The sequence below is a fragment of the Phoca vitulina genome, unplaced genomic scaffold (assembly GCF_004348235.1).
Source record: "Phoca vitulina isolate PV1807 unplaced genomic scaffold, GSC_HSeal_1.0 scaffold31, whole genome shotgun sequence".
In the NCBI taxonomy this organism is placed as follows: domain Eukaryota; kingdom Metazoa; phylum Chordata; class Mammalia; order Carnivora; family Phocidae; genus Phoca; species Phoca vitulina.
The window spans coordinates 24,750,965-24,771,339 of record NW_022589734.1 but is presented as its reverse complement, the minus strand read 5'-3'; the positions used below and the strand labels follow the sequence as shown (position 1 = coordinate 24,771,339).

The 20,375-nt window shown below is 44.0% G+C and overlaps 2 protein-coding genes across 2 annotated transcripts in view; one reads left to right on the top strand and one right to left on the bottom strand.

Moving 5' to 3' along the window:
• Positions 1 to 20,375, bottom strand: part of LOC116644850 (histone H2B type 1-A-like) — a 383,608-nt gene that overhangs the window by 76,185 nt on the left and 287,048 nt on the right. The window lies entirely within an intron of this gene.
• On the top strand, positions 2,942 to 13,064 carry H1-6 (H1.6 linker histone, cluster member). Its single transcript, XM_032424691.1, has 2 exons — positions 2,942 to 3,522; positions 11,068 to 13,064. Exon 2 carries the CDS (start codon positions 12,376 to 12,378, stop codon positions 12,997 to 12,999), a length of 624 nt encoding a protein of 207 aa, XP_032280582.1. The 5' UTR covers positions 2,942 to 3,522; positions 11,068 to 12,375; the 3' UTR covers positions 13,000 to 13,064.

Genomic DNA, 20,375 nt, shown 5'->3' with positions numbered 1-20,375 from the left:
CCTCCCTAGGCATATTCCTAAGGGCATAAAGAACCATAGCTCCATTTGTCTTGAGTCTTCCAGATTTGGAAGAGTGCATGGATTCCACGCTTTGCTAAGCAGTACCAGCAGTCCTCAATTAAAAGGCATTAAATATTAGTTTTTCCAAACTCACCCCGCGCCATCCAGGATGACTAAGCATAAAAATAAATTGGGCCAACTACACATCTGCCTGTGACCTTTCCTGCAAGACATTCTAGGCTCTGATGAAATTTTTCTGGACTCTGACAATCAACTTGACATATCATCAAGTGCCCTGGGTTCATTACAATTTAGGAAAGAGAGTAAATTTGGAAAAGGAGTTACTTTCTTACTCTCCCACCACAGTTTTGAGGGGGGAAAAGTAAGGCTTTGGTTGGTTCAGTTTGAAGACTTACGTGGCTTTATCATCCCATAAGCAATTTGTATGGTACTTACTAGGAAGGCCTGTTTCATCTTGCTTTGGTTCTTCTTGGTATTAGATCTCCCAGCTGAAAAACTGGGGCTCCTGGGTGGCTCAGTCGGCTAAGCATCCAACTCTTGATCTCAGCTCAGGTCTTGATCTCAGGGTCGTGAATTCAAGCCCCACATTGGGCTCCACACCCAGCATGGAGCCTACTTAAAAAAAGTTTTTTTTAAATATATATAAATATTGAAAATTAAAATATGCCCCTTTTACTGTTGGACTTGCTTAAACTTGGGGTGATAGATATTGAATACTAGGTTTAAAAACACACACACACATCTGGGCTTTAATGCACTGAACTAAATATTATTTTTTAAAGTTGAAAAAAATGGGGGCGCCTGGGTGGCTCAGTCGTTAAGCATCTGCCTTCGGCTCAGGTCATGATTCCAGGTCCTGGGATCGAGCCCCGCATCGGGCTCCCTGCTCCACGGGAAGCCTGCTTCTCCCTCTCCCACTCCCCCTGCTTGTGTTCCGTCTCTCGCTGTCTCGCTCTCTCTGTCAAATAAATAAATAAAATCTTTAAAAAAATAAAATAAAATAAAGTTGAAAAAAATGAATACAATCGTTTGTTTAAGAATTGGACAGAGGGGCACCCAGGTAGCTCCATCAGTTAAACTACCCACTCAGTTTTGGCTCAGGTCACGATCTCGGGGTTGTGGGATTGAGCCCTGTCTCGGGCTCCATGCTGAGCTCAGAGTCAGCTGGGACTCTCTCTCCCTCTCCCTCTGCCCATCCCCCCGACTCCCATGTTCTCACTCTCTAAAAAAAATAAATAAATCTTAAAAAAAAAAAAAGAATTGGACAGATGCAGGCTTTCAGTCCATGAATGGAAGGAAACCTGCCGGCCTCGAGGGCAGGTGAGAGACAGCTGGTAGGCATCAGGGTCAGTGTTTGGGGAGAGTGCTCGGGGGTCTTGACTCTAAGGGTCAGAGATAGAATTTTGCCAGTGAGTTCTAGACATAAATAAGCCTGAGTGGATTGGAAATTTTTTTCCCTATATTCTAAAATATACATATATTTTACAACAGTTTTAGGTGTACAACAAAATTGAGAGGGAGGCACAGATTTCTCATATATCCCTATCCCCACACATGCAGAACCTCCCACATTAGCAACATCACTCACCAAAATGGTCCTTTTTTTTTTTTTTTTTTTTTTGTACCAAGGATGAACCTACGCTGACACATCACAATCACCCAAAGACCATAGTTTGCCATTGCGGTTCACTCTTGGTGTTGTACATTCTCTGGGTTGGGATAAATGTATAATGACAGATACCCATCGTTATAATAGCACACAGTGTTTTTTCACTGCCCTAAAATGATCAGAAATTTTAATCAACTGGAAATGAGGGGAAGCGTTGGTGGGACCTCCATCTTGCTAGCGTGTGAACTGGGACATTGTGGCTGGTCTGGAATGGGCCTGAAGGAGCTACTTATCTTGCCTTCAGGATTCTCCGAATCCATGAAACACACTTTGACAGGTGCTTTCCCTGCCCAGTATCTGGGACCTCCTTCTCCCCCCGTTTTTTGTGTTCCGGATTGCAGTGGATTTACACACACCCTGCTTTCTTGGTTCTCTGCCCCCCCACCAAATACGCTGGACCTCCATCTTTTGATTTTTTTCCCCTCCTTTTGCCTAGCAAATCCCTACTCATTATCATCCCAAAGACATCTTCTGGCCCCTCGCCTCCCTGGGACCACCCCTCCTAATTGTTCAGTGTGCTCCTTGCTCCGTTCGCAATTAATTGTTACTCCTTGTCTAGCTGTCATGTCCAATAGGCTCTGAGCTCTGATTTGGTCACCATGGTATCCCCAGGGGCTGACACTGGGCCGGGCACATAGTCAGTACACAAAAATGATGGGATGAATCAATTCCTTCAATAATTGTTTTGAATGCCTACCGTGTGCCAAGTTCACGTGTGCATATATCATCGAACAAAATCACAAAATCCCTTCCCTCAGGGAATTAGGACTCTAAGGAAGGTAAGAGTGGAAAACATAATGAATAATGAAAATATCTGGTCTGTTGGAAGGCGAGTGTCATGGAGAAAAAAACCCAAAAGCAAAAGAGCAGGATTAAAGCAGTGAGGACGACGAGGAGGGACCAGCACGACGATGAGCCAGGAATGAAATTCTGAGCAGGCGGCCCCAGTGGGCACGGGGCTTGAAGGAGCCAGCGTGTGGGGTGGGAGCTCTAATGCCCAACCTTTGCTGGGGCATAAGAGTTGCTAATCATTGACTAGGAGACCGGATCTAGGATCAAGGTGCTACTATGAAGAGCAATGTTGAGTCCGCTTCACTAGACAAGCCTCAGGTCAAAGCAAGGTCTGTGATACTTTCTCTTCTATGAAACAGATCCCCAGAACTTAGTGGCTAGCCACGACAGAAGGTTCTCAGTCCATTACACGATGTCCTATAATGTGCGGTCACCACGAGGCGATGAGGCGTGGCTCCATGTCTTTCAGGGACGGTTCCTTCCAGCTTGTGCCTTGGAGAGCCACGGGTCTTAGAGATCTCTGCTGGAGCCTCGACTTCCGGCCCGCAGCTAGAAGAACGAGGGTTTCGTGGGCCCGGCCTGGAAGGGACACAACACACATCATCCTGTCCACAGTGTTTTGACCAGGACTCAGTCTCAGCAGCACTGACCTGCCAGGGAAAGAGGAAAATGCAGGCTGGCCGTGTGAGCAGGCAGGAAAAGAGCTGACGGATGCAGAGCAAGCAAGCTCTCGTGAGTCCTAAGACCCAGTCCCCTTTCCGTGCCCTCTCTCCCACCCCTGCCCCACTTCCTCTTGCCCTTCTGTCCCTTCTAGAGGCCCCACAATGGCTTTTCATCAGTCAGTGACAACGTCCAGCCCAGAGAGACTGAGGACAGTCTTGGGGCGGAATAAGGAGGGGAAGTCTTCCTTTTCTGCCCCGGCCCTGAAGGACCGTCCTCTGGCTCTGTTCCTCCACCTTCAGCAACTGTCCCCTTGGAAAGGGACAACTCACTGCTGTCTTGGAGCTTACATCTTGGCTGGAGAAGACAGACAACAAAAGGTAGTTATCACTACCTTTTATACTATTATATAGAATGCGAGAAGGGATTAAGCGCTCCAGGGAGGTACAAAGTACAGCAGGACAAGGCAGGTCAGGGTGGCAGTAAATGTAATTTTTATATTTTCACGAATTAAAACACTTACTTTCACAATAGTTGCTAACACTGGGGCTGCATGAAGTGTGTGCCAGGCACCATTCTACATGTTTACTCTATTCACTCAGTGAATTCCCAAATGATAACATGTTAGCCAGAAAGCAGACAGGGCTGAAGCCCTTGGAGGAAGAGCCAGGAATGAAGGAACGCAGAGAAATCAACGCCCTGCTGTTCCACCTGCGGAGCGTTCCGAGTACCTGTCCCTCCTTCTCTGCTACCGTTGTCAGTGTCTTCATTCGGGTGTGAGCTTATGAGGGCACGTGTGAGTGTGAGCACACGGGGGGCGAGCACAGGCCTTACATCTGGGGCTTTTCCACGGTGTTTAGGACAACCTGTGCCGCTTGCCATTGTTAAGACCCTACATTTGAAGCGACTGTGAGTCTGTGAAACGCGTTATGGGGACATCAGGGGTCACATCTTGAGTCGGTGGTTTGTGGGGTGGCTAGTGGGGGAGACTGCCCCTCGCCAGCTAAAGAGAGAGGACCGCCTCCCCCTTGCCCGCCCCACCACTACCAGTAGGCTCTGCTTCAGGCAAATCTTTCTCAGAACCTACCCGAATATGAGTGCATTGCACTTTTATAAGTACATACAAAACATGCAGCACGAATCTCTGTCTTTGTGAAGTGAAATGATCACCGGGGCGTTAGTTGTGTCAAGCGTGGGTTATAATTATGAGTCCTGAGATTAACCAGGCAGGCAACACTTGCCACAGAGACTCGTATCTCCCCACCCAAGTAACGGGTCAGTCCTCACGTAGAAAAGAGAAGTCCCTGCGTACGTTTTCCTACATGGGACTTGGACACCTGCAGAGGATAAAATCAGGTTTGCCTTTGTTTGCTTGACAAGAGGAGGAGGAAAAGTGCATTTTATAACACCCCAGAAACAGACTAAGCATTTATTTGGGTACATTTCCATCAGGTATGTTTCATTTAACTTATTTAAAATCTCATGGGGGATGACTTCATCTGTTAGCAGCCTGGAGGGATGAACAGCTGGGAGAAGGGTGGCTTCTGGGAACAGTTTCAGCTGGTCCATGTAGGAATAACAAGCTGGAACTCTAACCTGTGGTCATATAAGGACCTTCCTCGCAGTTCGAGCTGTAGCTCACCCCAAGCACCCCGCCTTAGACAATGCCCACTACCTGGTCTTTGTCACTGTGTCTCCTTTGTGAAAAGCCCTAACCTGATGAATTCTTACTCGCCCTTCAAGACTTAGCTCAGGGGCTCCTGGGTGGCTCAGTCGGTTAAGCGTCTGCCTTCAGCTCAGGTCATGATCCCAGGGTCTTGGGTTTGAGGCCCCGAGTAGGGCTCCCTGCCTGATGGCGACTGTTCATCCCTCCCTTTGCCCCTCCCCCTGCTCTGTGCATGCACTCTCTCTCTCTGTCTCTCAAATAAATAAATAAAATCTTAAAAAATAAAAGGACTTAGCTCAAATGTAACTTAAAGGACACTGGCTAGACCATATTCATCCTTTATTTAAGAGTATGCATAGACTCCAGTGCTAGAGGGTGTGAGTTTACTGCAGAGAGTCACCATCCAACAGCTGCGTCACCTGGGATACTCAACCTTCATTTTCTCATCTACACGGCGGAGAAGGATCACTGTAGGTCTTTCATAAGGTTGCCGCAAGATCAAATGCATTGGTATCTATAAAGTGCTTAGAACACTGCCTGGAGCAGAACAAGCCCCCAGTGAAATCAGCCTCCCCCATTATTGCTGTTGTTCTCAGAGTCAAGTCCAATATCAAGTATCTGGTGAATTATAGAAGTGAATTGATCAATCAATCTCTCTCTTTTCACAGCAGGAGCAGATGGGTTTTAGACATCTTTACCCACCACTGGTCACTGCTAAACACCATTGCAGCTCACACATTAAAACGCGAGTGACACCCTAAGAGGACAAATGGAAATATTTTTAACAATCATGGAAGGATCAGTAAGAACCTGGCTAAAATATTTTTTTTCTGAGTATAAAAATATTAAATGTTTATTGTAGAATTTTGTAAAAAGAGAAATATGTAAAGAAGAGAATTAAAAAACTCTTAGTATCTCCTTTTAATATGTATATGACAAATATGTATAGATGAATGTGAATACATATGATACACCTATAATGCATATAAAAAGCATATTTAGGTATCATGCCATATATACACATAGATAATTTTCTAGGTAATACATGGATGTATCATTACCTACATAAATAGTCCTCTGTTATTAGCTATTTAGATTGAGATCCATTTTTTTAAAAATTTTTTTTCAAAGTTTTTAAAGTAATATCTACACTCAGCATGGAGCTTGAACTCATGACCCTGAGATCAAGAGTTGCGTGGCCCTCCAACTGAGCCAGCCAGGCGCCCCCTGAGTTTCATTTTTATGCATTTGAGATCAAACAGATCACACATCTTTGTTTAAATATGTGATTATCTCTTTAAGATAGACTTCTAGAAGTAGAAATACTAAATCACAAGGTCACCACATTTTTTAAGGCCTTTTTTTTTTTTAAGATTTTATTTATTTGACAGAGAGAGACAAGCGAGAGAGGGAACACAAGCAGGGGGAGTGGGAGAGGGAGACGGAGAAGCAGGCTTCCTGCGGAGCAGGGAGCCTGGCCCGGGACTCGATCCTAGGACCCAGGGATCATGACCCGAGCTGAAGGCAGACGCTTAACCACTGAGTCACCCAGGCGCCCCTTAAGGCTCTTAATATGTACATTGCCAAATTGCTATCCAGAAGGACCAGGCCCATTTATACTCCCAACATTTTATGAAAATCCCTGTTTTACAGCATGTATATTTATACTGAGAATTGCTTTAAAGCATCATTAACCTGACAGGCCAAAAAAATTTTTTTTTGAAATGCCATTTCCCTCATGGGACTTTTCCCCCATGTTTTCATTAGCTATGATCCCATAAGAAATGAACCGCTGCTGCCCATGATCACAATCATTCCTCGGAAGGCACCATATGTAGAATAAGTAGGCTCTGAGGTTAAGATCGAAAACTAGTATTTAGCAGGTGCTTCCTCTGCCCAGGACGGTGTTGGAATAATAAACTGCATTCGGCTGTGTGTGTAACTGAACCTACTTTTACCTACATTGTTTCTTACAAGCCTCCTAATGACTCCATGAGAAAGGTGTCTAATGTGGATTGAATTCTGTCCCCCCAGAATTCATACATTGAGGCCCTAACTCCCAATGTGACTCTATCTGGAGATGGGCTTTAGTAGGTATTTGAGGTTTAAGAAGTTATAAAAGTGAGGTCCTAATCGAATTAGATTGGTGGGCTTGTAAGAAGAGGGAGAGGGAAAGATAGTTCTGGTACCTATGCAGCAGAGAAAGGTCATTGGAGCTCAGAGCCAGAAGGCAGCCATGTAGGCTAGGAAAAGCGCTCTCACCAGAATTTGGCCGTGCTGGCACCCTGATCTCAGGTTTCAAGTCTCCAGAGCTACGAGGAAATAAATTCCTATAGCCACCCAACCTATAGTACTTCATCTGCTAACCTGACCCAACGAAGACAGTGTCATCACCGTGACTTACAGACAAGGAAAGTGAATAAGACTAGGAGAAACAAAGTGCTATTTGGCCACAATCACAAGAGTCAGAAACAGGCAAGGTTGGAAGCTCACCCAGTTGTCCTTATTCCACGGCCAGGGCTCCTCCATTCCACACGCAGACAGGAGCCTTGAAGGGTCAAGAGCCGCGTGTTTCCAGAACCAGTATTAGACTAAGACTTGTCACCAGAAGATGAATGTTTAATCTTAAATAAATATGCTCTGACTGCTCATTTATGAAAAATGTTGAATTTCCTGCAAAACTAAAATGCAAATTGTGTGCAAAACCATTTTGCCAACCCAGTGGAAAATGATATAAAGCCTAATGATATCCTTACAGCACTGGGGTTTGTATGTGTGATGAAGCAGGCTCTCAGATTGGTCCTAAAGTAGTGCCTCAGACAGGTGAATAAACCAGAAAGATATACTGTAAAATGTTTATTTATTTTTAAAAATATTTTTAAAGATTTATTTATTTATTTGAGAGAGAGGGATATGGAGGGAGGGTCTCAAGCAGACTCTGCACTGAACGTGGAACCCCATTTGGGGCTCGATCTCATGACCCTGAAATCACCACCAGAGCCAAAACCAAAATTCAGGCGCTCAACTGACTGAGCCACCCAGGCTCCCTAAAATGTTTATTTAAAAAAAAAAATAAAGGAAACATAGGAGATAAAGGTGGAAATTAGATTGACTATATGTCCATCCATCCATTGAATGGGTCTGCCCAGATGAGCCCCTCCCACACACCAGGCAGTTGTGGAAGGATTCAGTACTGTGTACGGCAGACAAAAAATTCCAGGTCCATGAAGTTCGCATGCTCATGGAAAGGTATTATCCAGTGAATCAGTTACGAATGCACTGGGCTGCATTTCACAAAAATCCATATATAGTCGGTTAGCTAGAAAGAGATTTGTTTTTCCTTGTTAGCAGGAGAGCTCGGCTGGTCTGTCAGGGGCCACGGGGAGCTGCCAATGGTGCCCAAATGTAGAGGTTTCTTCTAGCATCCTGTGCTCTCAGTCGTGCCGTTTTCATCCTCCATGTAGTTTTCAACCTCATGGTCCTCTTTAGCTCCTCTGGAAGGCGAATCTATGCTCCACACTGGAAGAAGAGGTAAGATCAAGGGTAGATAGGCATGTGCCATCTGAGTCAACCGGATTATTATTGGGAAATTAAAAAAAAGACATCCTGCTTTTCTTCTGATGATTCCACGTTCTGCATTAAAGTGCAACAGAAAACTCCCCCCAAGTTCTAATGCTTGTGTCTCCTTATTTTCAGAGACTGGCTCATTAGCATCCATGGAGCTTGAGAAAATCATTTCAGTCATCTAGCAATGAGCTGTTCATGGAAAAGTTTTGGATAGTCTATGTTGTTAGCGTTCTACGTGTGAGTCACAAATTAAGAAATGGCATGATATGAGTAGTGTCTTTGTTTACATACAAGTAGCTAATAAGAGAGGTCAGAATGTCAGGAAGAACAGAAATAAGATTACCTGAATGGCTCCTCCAGCGGGTTTCCAGTTATGCAAATAGCTTTTCTTCCAAGCAGGCACTTCAGTGCTTTCTAATTAGACGGTGGTGGGTTTCTTTCCTCTGTCCTCTGAGAAGTTTCTAGAACTCCTTCGGAAGGTGTGCTGTTTCATAAGCAGGAGCAGAAACAGGCAGAACAAGTCATTCAGGTCCATCTGACTCAATTGAGGACACCTTCCCTGCTACCCTCTTTAAACAGAGATTTCTCCATCTTGAAACCCTGAGCAGATTATTGTTTTGGGCATTGATTTTGGCACCAAATAATTGTTGTCATTGCATATATTTAAATCTTATCTCCCAAATACAGAAAACAGTCATTTCTTTAGTTTGGAGACCAAGTAATACTTATTTCTTAATTTAAAAACTGTTGTTTTTATGTCCCTCAGCCCTGGAACAGCATCCTACCTGCTCTTGATATTTAATACTTGATGATTTTAGAGACAACTTTTACAAACCATGGAATTGTACACATGCCCTTTCTACAAAGAAAACAAAATAATTACTCAATACCTGAGCAAGCAATCAATCAAAATAGAGTGATTCAAAAATGAAGAGATCAGCTGAAAAAGAGTTAAAGTTAAATGTGAAATAATGTTTGTTAAAGATAGATGAAACTATCTTTGAAACGAAGTTCAAAAATAGCTATTGAAAAAAGAACACACACATGAAAAAGGTTAACAGTTTTAAAAGGTAGGTCTAAATCTTAGATACTAGGAAAATCTAAGAAGCATGTAGGGTAGACATTCTGGTAAGTGAAAGTCTGCTAATCTCACTGAACATAGTGAAAATCTGTAGACGCCTTTATTTTACTCACACACACACATATATGGAGAAATATAGAGTAAACATTTTTTTTTTAAAACAACAGACCAGAGGGCACCCCCTTCGGGTCCCCTCCCTCCTCGGGAGCTTTGTACTATCACTTTGCTATCGCTCAATAAACCTTGCTTTGCTGCCCATCACTCTGTCTGGTCTACCTCTTCATTCTTCGAAGTGGTGTGACCAAGAACTGTGGGCACCGATGGAGAAAAATCCTGCAACACCTTGACCAAAGAGATTACAGATGTCCAGAAAAATAAGGTGTCCTGAGGTCACAGAGCCACACTAAGTACCTCCAATGTTTGCTCAGAGGAAAACAAGGAAGATGAATAGAGGTTCTGGAGGCCAATGTAACACCCACTTCAAATCTCAGCTCTGAGCATGAGACTCTTGATCTCAGGGTCATGAGTTTGAGCCCCATGTTGGGTGTAAAGATTACTAAAAAAATAAATGAATAAATAAACTTAAAAAATAAAAAAACAACAGACTAGAATGTTAAATTAATATTAAAAATGGGCTGTACGGTTTCCATATCATGAGAGAATAAATTTATTATAATTTTTTAAAGAAAACATTTCTTTTATTTTCTTTGCGACTGCTTCCCTTGCTTTACTATTCAGAAGTTAGAGAGGCCAGCAAAAGTTGATCTTAAGGAAATGTTTATGGCAGTATTATTTCAATAATGAAAGTTCAGAAGGTTGACTTTCCCACAATAGAAAATTTGCCAAAATAAGATTACAATATTTTGCTTCACACACACACACACACACACACACAGCTCTAAAAATGTAATTACATGAACATCAGTTCTAACATATTAAGAGGAAGAAAAAAATGACCTGACACAGGTGATGTCCATAACTAGCTAGAGCCTTTTGAAGCCAACCTCCTGCTTCCTAGCTCGAAGACTTTGGGTGAGTTTTATGACTTTTCTGTGATTCAGTTTCTTAACGACAAAATTAGTTTCTATACTTTTTCATTTTTTGAAGGGGAAAAACTTGGGATGATGATTGACACAGAGTAATAAGCACTGTGTGTGTGTGTGTGTGTGTGTGTGTGTGTGTGTGTGGTAGCTTTTAGATTTCCAATGCAAAGTATGAATCATGGTTCTTCGCCTGGATCTCAAATTATGGAATGTAAGAATTTTTTAAATTCTCCAATTCTTTGTTACTTTTAAAGCAATAGAATGATATGTTCTGTCAACCTATAGTTATAAGGATCAATCCACTTCACAACCTGACCTGTAAGCACAAGTACTCAGGGGTCACAGAGGGTCAGAAAAACCAAACACATGTTAAAACATAGGGTCCTCGGTAAGATGCACCTGTAATCTCCCTTAGAAAGATTTTTCAAACTGAGGGTCACATTAGTGCATTAGTGCGTTGTGAAATCAATCCCATAGTTTGCAACCAGCATTAAAAAAATGAAATAGACTAGAATGTATCAGGATGCAAGCACTTAAGTTAGTATTGTTTTCTGAATTTTTGTTTCAGGTGTGTTTGTAAGCATGAGCCCATGAGTCAGAGAGGCAGAGAATTTGCTACCTCACTTTGCAACCAGAAATTGGAAAGTCTCATCATTTGATTTCCGCTTCAGAAATATTTCAAATGTAGACTCTCTCCTTTCCCACACTGTCTCCTAAGGTGAAGCCCTTGCCGTTCTTCTGAGACTATTGCAACAGACTTCCAACTTCTGACATTGGGGCCTTTCCAATAATTATTTTTTATGTGAAAAATCTAAAATCAAGACAGCTACAAGAACAATACACAAATCCTCTCCTTAAAACTTCAGGTCACTCCCCAGCCTGCAGAGCAACAAGCTTCTCATGCAGGCATTGGCGGGGGGGAGAGGGGGTGATCTCCACACGATGGTCGTTTTGGGGTTTTCCTCTGCTGAAGCCTGGGCTTTGGCCGTACCGCGCTGCTCTCTCAACATTGTTCTGGAAGGTCTGGCCTTGATGAACAAATTCCTTTCTGGACCTCTTACGAAGGCAAGTCCGAGGACAAGCCCAAAAAAGCATCCATCCCAGACCTTGTTCTAATAACTCCTTCCCCGCAGCTTTGCAGGCGCATGGGCCAGCCCAGTCCCGCTGGAGATCTGGGGCTCTGGTTCCCACGGAGCTCTTCCTGCCTCCCGTTTTCGAGTTAATTCAAGCCACAGGGACTGAGGACAGGTTTAAGTCACAAACAACCCACATGCCTTGGAGACTACGGTTCATTAGATTGTGTTTGCCCAAATAAAGTCGTCCTCTGCAGTTTTTAGACAATCCTATAAGCATCTCCTAAGCACGCAGTGAGACATTTAAGAGATGTGTTACTTCCTTCACATACATAAATAATTTTCAATAAAAGTCAAAGTGTGAATAATTTATTTTCTCCACCGACTGGAAGCCAACCGTTTGGAAAACCACTCAGAAGAGCTGAGGTAAGCCTCTCGCTCAAAATTACTTTTAAATATACAAGGAAAAGAGGAAGTTTTCTTCTTCTCCTTGAGTTTTGCTGAAAATCGAGAGCTTTCTCTTATAGTTTTGGCATTCGGGGTCATTTTTCATGAAAAGGTTAAAAGGCACGTGAAATCCGAGTCTCCACGGATTACCCAGCAGAGAAGCGTGGGCGATTCCGCTCGGAGGATTTGTGTGGGATCCCACTTTTGGGGGTAAAACAAACACAAATGCTCCTCCCCCGGGGGGCGGGGCGGCGCCCAGGGGATGCACCAATCACAGCGCGCCCTGCCCTATATAAGGCCATGAGGCCCGGCGCATTTGACGCTTTTCGGTGGTCGACCCCGCTTGTCTTCGTGGGATGTCTGAGACGGCTCCGGCGGCCGCAGCTGACACGGTCCTGGTCTCTATGGAGAACTCTCCTGCTAAGAAGAGAGGGAAGAAGCCGGTGGGCCTGCCAGGCGCTAGTCGCAAGGCCCCGAGCCTGCCCGTGTCCAAGCTGATCACGGAGGCTCTCTCCGTGTCCCAGGAGCGAGCAGGCATGTCCCTGGCCGCGCTCAAGAAGGCGCTCGCGGCCGCCGGCTACGACGTGGAGAAGAACAACAGCCGCATCAAGCTGGGCCTCAAGAGCCTGGTGAGCAAGGGCACCCTGGTGCAGACCAAGGGCACCGGCGCCTCGGGCTCCTTCAAGCTCAACAAGAAGGCCCTTCCTGAGCCCACCAAGAGCAAGGTCAAGAGGCCGTTTTCTGCTAAGGCGAAGAAGCTGGTTTTAGCCAGAGACTCGAAGTCCCCAAAAGGTGCCAAGACCAGCAAGAAAGCCAAGAAGCCCAGGGCGCCGGCAGCGCAGAAAGTGGCCAGGAGCGGCAGGAAGGCGACGGGAGCCAAGGGCAAGCAAGCACGGAAGAGCCCGGGGAAGGCCCGAGCAGGGAAGCCGAAGTTGAGCCAGCAGAAAACGAACCCGAGGAAAGTGGCGTCCAAGAAGTGAGCTGAAAGAAGCTCTATTCTCAACCCAAAGGCTCTTTTAAGAGCCACCCCAAGTACTTCAAAAATGGCTTGACACTGAAAACTTTTAGAAGCTTATAAATGGGTAAACAGTAGTGGTCTATTAAGTAAATTCTACTGCAAGAGATCCTGAGGGTCTCGCCAGATACGGTGCCGGTCTACAGCACCTTAAGGTTTCATTATTGGAAAATCCTGGTGCCTCATCTAAAAGCAGGTTGCACACTAGAGTTCCAGTAGAGCACACGGCCTTGTGTCCCCGCCATACTTGTCTGGAAAGACTACGTGTTGGTCGAGGGAGAAGTGGAGATAAGCTCCGCACAATCCTAGATGACTTTGCAAGTGCTTACATTCCAGTTGACCCTGTTACATGGTGCCCTCACTAGGGTTTCAGAACTCATTGTACAGCTTTCTGTGGGTCAATATATAGGAATTGTAACAGAATTTGGATTGGGGGGATTTTAAATCTTTGGAGTTTCCCATTTATTTTTTAAAGATTTATTTGAGAGACCAAGCACCAGCATGGGGAGGGGCAGAGGAAGAAACAGGCTCCCTGCTGAGCGGGGAGCTGAGCTGGGGGCTCCATCCCAAGACCCTCAGGTCATGACCTGAGCCCAAAGCAAGAGTCAGATACTTAACCAACTGAGCCACCCAGGCGCCCTGAGTTTAACATTTAATAAACAGAAAAATCAAATATCTTCAGCTTACAGTTGAAAGAATATTGAAATACCGTTTATCTTCATTTCCAAAATACTGTATTGTCACATTTAAAAAATTGGTTTGAAAATACAAGTAGTCTAATACAATTGTAATTCTATGTATTTTATGAAGAGAGTGGATAGGCTTGTCCAGATTGTGATCCACAGGCTGAAAAATACTAAACCTTCATGGAGATATTGGGGCTACAAAGTTTTTAGGATCCAAACTGAACTACATCACAAAAACGACTTAGGAAATTCTCAGGGTCTGAGTACAGGCATCTTTCTCATTTTAAGCAAAATTAGTTTTAAAGCTTTCACTTAATTTGGGATTTAGCATTCTTAAAGATTATTATAAATATTAAATTCATACAGTTAATCTTATTTTGGGCCTTGGTATTTGGAGCAACCTTGAACAAAGCCCAATGCAAATCTATGTAACGCATTCTTTCATGTACAAGCTTGTATTACAGATAACTCACTAGGGCCTAGCCTTTCTAAACTCACTTACGTAACTGGGCCTCTGACAATTTTTTTATATAATGGAAAACGAATAAACATAAAAGTTTAAAGTTGTATAGTCAGCCACAGCCCGTGTCTTGCTTGGACATGGCGGCCAGCTTCCCTTTCAGGTCGGAACGGTAGCGCAGGAATGCACCTCACTGGCGGGGAAGACCGTGAGCCCCTCCGGCGGACCGACCCCAGACGCCCGCCTGGCAGCAGGCAGGCCCGCGGCACTGCTCGAATCCGCCTAGAACCGGCCCCGCGATCCTGTGCGCCTTTGTTCCTCGCGCCTCCTTAGCGCCTGGCAGACATCGGGTTAAAAACAAAGTGAACCCACCAAGGTTCTTCCGCCAGTTCCGGGGACAGCTATCAAGCCTCTTAGCCAACAGGAAAATGGTGCTGAAATCCCGCCCTCCGCAATTTTTTCCGGCACCACACCGAGTATCACCCAATCAGAGCTTGTCCCCGAAGGACCATCATTTGCATAGCCGCGGGCCCGAGAGCGTCGTGTCGTGGGCGCTTCCGGCGCCGCGCTTCCCCGAAGAACTTTCGTCGGGATGCTTTCGGTGGCATTCACAATACGCATTTCTGTCCTAAAATCATTTCATTGCCACCACTCTACCGTTTTTAAAAAAATAGAAAAATTCATACGTTTAGATAGAGGACCCCTGACCTAGACTACGTCACTACCTAAGCGGTTCGGAACCGACTCTTCCGGGGTCCTACGCTTACTGCTGCCAGCGTCTCACACTACACCCCGCCCTCCCTTCTAGCAAGCACCACAGCCCTTTAAACGACTTTGTGGGCGGCCCTGAAAAGGGCCTTTGTGTTTGGAAGTACGCGGGGTCCGGGCGCTCAGCCCCCGAAGCCGTAGAGGGTGCGGCCCTGGCGCTTGAGCGCGTAGACCACGTCCATGGCCGTGACCGTCTTGCGCTTGGCGTGCTCCGTGTAAGTGACGGCGTCCCGGATCACGTTCTCCAGGAACACCTTGAGCACCCCGCGGGTCTCCTCGTAGATGAGGCCGGAGATGCGCTTGACGCCGCCGCGCCGGGCCAGCCGCCGGATGGCGGGCTTGGTGATGCCCTGGATGTTGTCGCGCAGCACCTTGCGGTGGCGCTTGGCGCCGCCCTTGCCCAGGCCCTTCCCGCCCTTGCCACGGCCGGACATGGTGGTGATGCTGGTGGAAGTGACTGGGTCGTCTTCGCGCAGCCCTTTAAATAGCATTTCTGCGGACCTGATTGAGAACACCATGCCCTGGTGTTCTTCCAAATTAGGTCGGTAAGGGGGTGGGGCAAGGAGGCCTCATTAACATTTGGATGTTTTGATTGGCCAGTGAAACCTCGCTCTTCGTCGGCGGGCTGGAGGGGGAGGTACGGCTCTCACTCGATTGAAAAGCTTGTTTCTCTTTTGTCCTGAGCTGTTTTTTCAGGGCGCGTTTGCAAATGGAATGTGGTTGTTTTTTTTTTAAACCAGGTAAACCCGCTGACCAAAGAGAACCACTCGTTTCTTTTTATTTCCACTTAATAACTAATAAATTATGTAATGATTCCTTGAGGGGAATGTAGAGGAAATAATGTGAAGGACGGTGGATTTATAGGTCAAGGGACTTTCCCTCCGGCTTCTTTAGTATTCCTATTAAACTGACGCATTTAGAAGGCCTTCTTTGTGCTGGACAAAGTGTAAGCCTGGCCATCTAAAAGCTCTGGCCCTATGTTTGGAAACAAAAAACCCGAACAATTGCAAATTAAAACTTCTTGTTCCCTTTCGAACATTTGTTGAGTGATTCCTGTTTCTACAATATCTGTGCGAGAGTTAGGGAACCTAAAGCTAAGCTTGGACAATCAGTTGCCCCTGGACCCTCTTCCCAGCCTGCTGGGCCTGTCTGATCTGCCTGCAGTTCCTAATAAACTCCCCTTTCCTCCTTAACTGATGCCTTTTCAACCTTCTCCAGGTTTAGAGACAAGAACAAATGTTTTGTTGAGTGGGGGATTAATTGTAGGGCAGGGCTAATACTTGATTAAGGTCATAACAAAGCCTACAGGGCCCTCCCCTGGAGGGCTTTTGATGAGATTATTGGTGTTTTAAACAAGCTAATCCCATTAAGGGAAAAAAAAAAAAAAAAGCAGAATAGAGCAGAATTGGATCTGAATGTGGTTGGGAGAGGGCCTTCTCAAATAAAAAATTTCTCCTTAGCCTCCTGCTGCAGCTTTTGAAAATTTCCGTGATCAGACTTACTGGCACCCCCTCTCTCCAAAAAGTTCTTTGGACAGAGAATTTCTAACAATATCCTTCCTTATTTATTTAATAAATAAATGCCTGTTGTGGATACTTAAAATAAGACTATGGCCTGAGAGCGATCACACATATATAAAACCTCATACTTTCTCAGGTGAAAAGAGAAGAGTTCCAGGAGAGGGTAGAAAAGCTCTGAATGGTGTATGATTTGTAACACTTCTGGAATTATTAAGTAGTTACATTCTTCTGCCCCAAATTGAGGGTTTTTAGGTTCCTGACTTTTACTCCCCTCACCCCCACCACAAACACATACTTTATAGGGGGGACTTAGCTAGGAAGAAATGTCAAACACTACAGAGAAAAAGTGTAGAGTCTGAGGTTATAAGTAAAACTGAAATCTCAACGTGCTTTTTAATTCATGGAAATAAATAAAAATAGCGTGTATATAATACGGTAATTTCATGCAAAAATCCATGGTGTGAGCCCCCCTTTATGCACATCCCAGCAGGTGCCCTCTGCATTTCAAGAAGAGATCTAGGCCAGCTTCCCCCCAATTTTATTTCGCCCATTCGATCATTAATAAAACTTCACTTTTATTTTGACATCTTAGTCCTTTTTTCTATCCCCTTCTCCTAATGTCCTCTTTTATCAATTTTTCTCAATGACATTGACTCAAAAATCATGAATGTCAGAACAGAAATATTTAAAACATATACACATATAGATGTATATTAAAAATAGATCCTTCCACTCGGGGAAGAGTGCAGGTCCTACTTGGTCATGAGGCTCGGGAGAGGGGCGTGACTCACTCTGGAACCTGTATTGCTGGCTTTCTTTTCACCTCCCCCCCCATCCTCAGAGAGAAACTGGCTTCAGAGAACCCTGTTCATTCAAAATGTGAGGAAAGCCCTTCACCTAAAAACCCTACAAACAAGGTGTGGCTAATAGGTGACATCACACATTTGAACGAATAACACCATGAGGTTAATCAAAGGTTTTATAAAAACATGAGATGCCTACAACCACCCTCTGCAGCAGATTAACTCGATCAAGGTATCAGAGCTGAGGACTGGTGTGTATATTATATATATATAAATATAAATATATATAGTCAACTGTATATATATAGTCAACAAACAATTCTGATACTTGCCCAGGGTTGAGAACTACCACTATATATCGTCACTTTTAAGTGTGTAATTGTTCTTTAGTGAGACAAAATCCTAGGGTAGAAATGCTTTTGACCTATATTACAGCTGAAGAAAGGTATACGTTCAACCTGACCCAACATAGTTTTCCAGGGCTTTATAACATTAGTTATCTCCAGGCGTTTGGGGACATCCCTCCTGGTCTGGGGCAGACAGCTCTTCCAGCCACTGGCTGACGGTTCCTACTGCAGTTTAAGGCTTCAGTGCATTTCTCTTTTCCAGCCACCTAACCTTTACCCTGGTATGAATACCCATTGTCTTACTCACTTTCCCTAAATTCAATTTTCATTCCCATTGGCTTATCTGTGGTCTATAATATATACTGGGTTTTTCCCTAGTTTCCTTACTTCCTCTCCTTCCTGTTCTAGAAAATGTTCTACTTCTTCTTTTCAGTCCAAACATTCTACTGAAAGTTTTGTCCTGCCCACTTCCTCAGCCTGCTGTCTTTGTGTGGGTTTGCTCCTATAAACATTCTTAATGTATTTTGACCTACTAAAAAAAAGTTCTTTGGACAGAGAATTTCTAACAATATCCTTCCTTATACATTTATTTGTTTCAAAATTTTTATATAAATGTCTGTAATTAAATTGATTTTCAGATTTCCTTGAATACTTTCTTTCTTTATTTTTTATTTTTTAAAGATTTTATTTATTTATTTGAGACAGAGAGAATGAGAGAGAGAGAGCACATGAGAGGGGGGAGGGTCAGAGGGAGAAGCAGGCTCCCCGCCAAGCAGGGAGCCCAATGCGGGACTCGATCCAGGGATCCAGTATCATGACCTGAGCCAAAGGCAGTCGCTTAACCAACTGAGCCACCCAGGCGCCCTCCTTGAATACTTTCTTAATTGCATACACAAAGCACAAAAAGTATTTTGCACTTGTTTTAATGGTGAAACTGTGATTCCAAACATAAACAAAGGAAAGACCACTAACTGTTACCTTCATATTTAAAACAGATGCTCTCTTTGCACACATTGTCACGATGTTTTGGCAGTATCAAAGTTGGTTATTCCCTGTTTTATGACAATGCCATTGTGGTAACTGTTTAAGAAATAAAATTCAGGGCATTTAATCAACCCTAGAGTAAGGTTAACTGAGACTTAACACTGGGGTTTATACAGATACTGGTACTTACCCCCCCCACCTCCACCCTGTCCCACCCCAAGTACACAGAACACTCCAAAACTCTTTTTTAGACTCTTTGGATCAAAAGCTAGAATCTTATATGTAAAAAATAACAATACTTAAAAAAAAACCCATAAACAAACAGCAACAACAGTTTCTACCCCAATCTGGTGAATAAAATGATTCACATGTGTTTCAAGGTTAATCATACCTAAATTTCTCCCTTAATGAGAAAGAGAATAAATAGAAATGTAAATTTATTCATTAGAAATTTGTTTATTAACAGAAAAAAAATCCTTAAATTAAAAAAAATACACGCAAAGAAAATGTTTCCCAATATTTATGAAAAAGTTATAGGGATAAGGCAAATTCTGAAATGTTAAAACAGATTCCCTCCTCAGTGCAGCAAACATCAGAGGTGTTGCCACCAGGAGCATCCCAACGAGATAATAACAATACCACACTACATGTTTTCTTGACACAGAAACAGGTTTTTTTATAGCGGTTATGAGCTTGACTCCGAGCCAGACGAGCTAGAATAAAAATCGAGCACAATAATTTTCTAGCTGTGTAACCTTCAGCAAGTTATGTAACCTCTCTGTGCTTTGCTTTCCATACAACAAAATAAGGGTAATGAAATAACCATGGTTCCTACTTCACCGGATTCTTCAGAAACAATATCCCGAACAAGGCTTGGCATCTAGTAAGTACATAATCATTGTTAGCTGAAAAAAAACAGTTTTAGAAAATAGTCATGCAATGGAAGGCATGCGGCATGCGTGCAGGATGTCAAGTCAACCCAGGCTTTGTAATGAAATCGTCACACAAGATCATTAATAATGAGTTGACATTCTACCTTTTCACACTGATTCCAAAAGAGAAACGAAAAAAAGATGACCCAAAGTCTACAGAAAGAAATCAAAACCCCAAATACCCGTCCATCGATGTGAAAATCTTAAATGTTTAAAGTCATGCATTCTTGAGTTCTAGTCATTATTAGATTGGAGTGTGATTAGAAAAAAAATTATAGTTTAAAAATGGTAGCTTATAAGAATTTTCCAGCATTTTAGAGAAGGCGTTATGTTTTCGAAGGCGTATGTGTGTGGACATGAAGAATGGTTCGTAGTGCATCAAGCCCACTCAGCCCTGTAAGACCGTATGACTCAGACACAGCAAGAAAGTCTGCCTCCACCTCCCAGCGGGTCTTAACCAACGGCTGCACCTGAACTACAAGGATTTCCAAAGGTCTTCCTCTGTTCCGTTCTCAGTTCAGGCAGCTCAACAGTGCCCTGTGATCAAACCAGCTGGTGACTCGTTTCTTATTTCCTCAAGTTCTCAGGGGCTTTTCTCCACAAAAATCTCCAGCGCCCACCTCTTCTCTCTCTCTCCCTAGCCCTGCAGGAACCACCCCCGCCACCCGCCCCAGGGCTAGACAGTCACATGACCACTGTGACACTTCCGACCGTAGCCACCAGGTGGCACCCTTCTCCACACGACCGCGCTTTGTTTGTGGGTGGTTTTGCCAGAGGCCAAATAGGATCCAGAATTTAAAATGTAGGTCTTTGATTTTTCAAATGTACTTGATCTTCAGTA

Coding starts and splice junctions, on each gene's coding strand:
- H1-6 (XM_032424691.1), top strand. CDS start 12,376: ATGTCTGAGACGGCTCCGGCGGCCGCAGCTGACACGGTCCTGGTCTCT.